This window comes from Tupaia chinensis, unplaced genomic scaffold (genome assembly GCF_000334495.1).
Source record: "Tupaia chinensis unplaced genomic scaffold, TupChi_1.0 Scaffold000184_1, whole genome shotgun sequence".
In the NCBI taxonomy this organism is placed as follows: domain Eukaryota; kingdom Metazoa; phylum Chordata; class Mammalia; order Scandentia; family Tupaiidae; genus Tupaia; species Tupaia belangeri.
This window is the reverse complement of record NW_006159659.1, coordinates 3,991,300-3,995,162: the sequence shown is the minus strand read 5'-3', so window position 1 is coordinate 3,995,162 and position 3,863 is coordinate 3,991,300. Positions and strand designations below refer to the sequence as shown.

The following is a 3,863-nucleotide window of genomic DNA, read 5'->3' as shown; positions in this document are numbered from 1 at the left end:
CACAAACCAAGCCAAATCAAAATAAACACATACAAAAATCAAAACCCCTAAACCCGAAACAAAACAAAATCTATGAGAGGGATTTTCATGATGGTTTGTCTTATTTTTTTCTCTGGAACAAATTGTACTTCTTTTAGCCTAAGGAGCCCTAATGCTACTTGTTGGAACATTGCTTGTAAAACTAAACAATAATGCCCTATTTGAAGTATCATTTTCTTCTTGCAAACCTCAAGTTCTTTGTGAATTTACATCTTCTGCCGAGTTTCAGTAAATGAGATAACATTGACATCCTTACCCTTTTCTTATTTTCCTTGTAAAAGGCCTAGAAAGTCCAGTATCACAGTTTTTTAGTTAACTAGGAGAAATAGTTTTTGATGAATGGAATATTTTCTTTGGTAAACAAACAACAAACATCAACTCAAAACCAACCAAATAAGTCTCTTTGGTAAAGTGGACATTAATGTCTTGGTTGGAATTAATTGAAAGAAAAATACAACTCTAAGTGCTTGTTGGGATCATTCCTTCCCTCTTTATAGCAATTCAAAAAGTAAAACTTCATTAAGTAAAGATTTACATTTTATGGGGATGTCATTCTGAGTTACTTCTAAAGTGTCTTTTCCATAATGGGGCTAAACCAATGCTGTCAGAGCAATAATCAATAATTGATATTAACAAATAAACAATAATTATCTAACATTAAATTATAAATCTTGACATGCATAGTCCCCCAGTAGAAAAATTCATTTCACAGTCAGAATTCCTTAGGCCTTGATTTCAAGTGCTGAAAAGAGACGTTGACAAGTTTGAAAATGCCCTTCATTTAAAAATACAATATCTCAGGGTACACAGAGACTCAGTCAAGTTGGAGAACTATTATCTGTCATAAAACAAAGTTCCACATTAAGTCATTCTGGTTGACCAAATTGAATGATTAAATTCTCAACAAAACCATTTAATTGGTGAGTGTGTTGTGTCAGTTTTGTGGAGTCACTTTAAGCTGAGGTGCTCCACGTGGCTGACACTAAATCAATGGCTGATTTAGAACACACTGTTCAGAAAGTGATTTAACAACATATGATTTAAGAATAAAGCCAAATCCCCTCTTCAGTTGTGTTTTACAAATAATAGCCTAGTTACTGGCTCCTTAGAGAATAGATTGAAGACCTATTATGCAAACTTGCCCTTTTGTGAGGACCTTACTTGTCCTAAGATTAAAGCTCATTATCCTCTAGTTGAGTGTATAATGCATTGGTATGATCACATAGTGTGTCTGCAGGGTAAACTAAACAAGTGTGTAAATTCACTAGCTATGATTCCCCTGAATATGAATTTAGAACTGTGTGAACAACAGTACATAACATAGAAAGCACAGTTTTGCAGTTGGTGTGGTTACATCTAAATCACTTGGGCTTTTTTGCTGTTTGAAAAGACAATGACAAACCCCTTAAATCACTTGGGCTTTTTTGCTGTTTGAAAGGAAAATTACAAACCTATATTCCAAACATTTTAATCTCAGACATTTAAAAAAAAGTCTTCCCTGTGGCCAATAAAATTCTGTATCCTTTCCTTAGAAATGTATTTTGAGAGGAGTAATAGCTGTTTATGATAAAATCTAAAATTGGCTTGCCCTGTTTTAGGCATTTTAAAATGATGGAACTCCTTTAGTGGTATGACCTGGGTGAGTTGTGTTATTCTCCTGTGTCTAGTTTCCGCCTCTGTGAAGGATGGTGAAGTTACACAGTACATCCGCTAAGGTCCAGAAAGGTAAGATGCTTTTGGGAAATGCTTACTACTACAAATGTCTAAATAAGCTACATCTCTAAAAAGGGAAAAATACTCTAGTCCTTTGCCTCAAATGTAACCAGATTTTAGCTTCATTTTATAGATGGAAAGAAATGCAGGAGTCTGGGACAGCATACATTGGCTTTTCAGATCAATCGTTTCTATTTAGATCTAAGAATCATTCCCCTGTAGATACTGCAAGCTGACAGTATAAATATCTAGGCTTGTTAATGTACAGATGGGTCTTGCAATGATGTAGAGAGGCACCAACAAAGGTTTGTAGGGGAACCAGGAAGGTCAAGTGCAGCTAGTTTAGCAGGAAAATTTGACGGCCATCATTGATAGATTTTTGTTGGTGATTACTTTTTTTCAGTCATTTGCTTCTGTCTCCATTTCAACCCTTTATCTCCCTGCACTAAGTTTCTCGGTGTTAGAACTTAAATTTATCAAAGATCTTTTTTTTTTCTTCCTCTGTATCTCTGAGCAGTCATGCCTCAGACAAGGCAGGCTGGCACTACACATTGGAAGCTATGGCAGATAACCACTTCAGTGTTCATTCTCCCTTCCTCAGCTATATGTGGACAGATATTTCTGGACATCCACGCAAAAAAAATGCACGTTGGGCCAAACTACAAACAGCTGTACCAGCTGGCTATTTTTTGTTAAAATGGAGATGCTTTCTCTGGGTTCAAGTAGATACCTGCTTTTCCTCCATCATGCCAGGTATTTGGGTTTGGCTCTTTGGTTTTCGGTCCTTGGAGCCTGCTGCCAGGAGCTGTAACTAATAAAGCAGACTCATTCAATGACAAGCAACAAGATATTCCAAAATAGAATTGTCCCAATTCTGCAGTGCTGGAGCTGCTATTGATTTCCAGGTGTATTAACCAAACTATACAAATATTAAAATATATCAATGAAGGAATATGATAAATTCATGCTAGACAACAAAACGGCCTCACCTGGGTGAATTTAGAAATGACCCAATTTCAGTCCATGGTGATGGCCACTCAACCACATGTCTGCTTTTGAGATCCTGGCTTGCTTTTGTTGATCAGAACTTTCACAACTCTCTTCTTGGATGTTGGGGAGCTAGATGATATGGCTAAGACTTCAAACCATAGATACTGACTGGATTGACTGCTCTGCAGAAGTTCTGGAAGCCTTATTATTTAAACAATGCTTAAAGCTATTCCTACCTTGACAGCTGACCTTTCAATCAGAAGAGTTTGTCACAATACCAGTAACATCTAAAGTGTAGACACAATAGGATCCTGCTTGTTAATAAACTTTCTTATTAACTCTTAGTTTAAGAGTCTGTGTCTCCCAGGGTCTGTGCATGTACACATGTGCACATGTGTGTAAATTCTTTCTCATAACAAACCCTTTTGTTTTAAAGATTGAAAATGTCATGCCCATTTTCCCCCTTGTCCTTTACTTTTTTTGCAATGCCTGTTTTTATCCTTAAAAATGTAACAACTTTGTATTTAATTGTCCCATTCACATAAGCTCTTTGTTCTTGATAAGACCTAGGGTGAAAATATACCAAGCAGACACTATCACACTGTTGTAATTTGGTCAACCACTCTAGTACTATCAATATCTACCATTTCTACACACTCAATTTCCTCCCGGTTTTCAGGATTTTTCTTTTCTTTCCTTTTTTTTTTAGAGGGTGGCAGAAAAGTCAGTATCACAGGTAAAATGGCAAAGCAGTGAAAGAAGGTGACAAATGCTATTAAAAACAAGCACCTGAACAGTGTACAGGTCAGATTTGAAGGCACAGCTGCGAGAGGAATCAGACCAACAATATAGCAGAGGTAACTCTGTAAAATAGCTACCCCATGCACTTCCAGGGCATTTTTTACCCATTTAGTTCTTGTGAAATCCTTGCCCAGAACAAATGTGGATAACAGTGGAGCACAGTTGTCAATTGTGTAGTTAATTCCATAAATTAAGCATAGCACAGAAATGCAGTCAAGTTCTACTTTCCACAATGTCATGAAACCTATCACTCCAAACTCCACGGACACAACCGTTAGAGTGATCCAGACATTAATTAGAGAATCTGCCACCAGGAATGC

General features: G+C 36.8%; 1 protein-coding gene across 1 annotated transcript in view; it reads right to left on the bottom strand.

Moving 5' to 3' along the window:
- Positions 1-2,734: 2,734 nt before the first annotated feature.
- The window catches only part of PTCHD1 (patched domain containing 1), a gene marked incomplete at its 5' end in the record, with an annotated part of 60,103 nt that continues 58,974 nt past the window's right edge, over positions 2,735-3,863 (bottom strand). Inside the window, one exon of the mRNA XM_006146685.1 lies at positions 2,735-3,863. This exon is cut by the window's right edge and continues 10 nt beyond it. Coding sequence (XP_006146747.1) covers positions 3,339-3,863 — 525 coding nt within the window.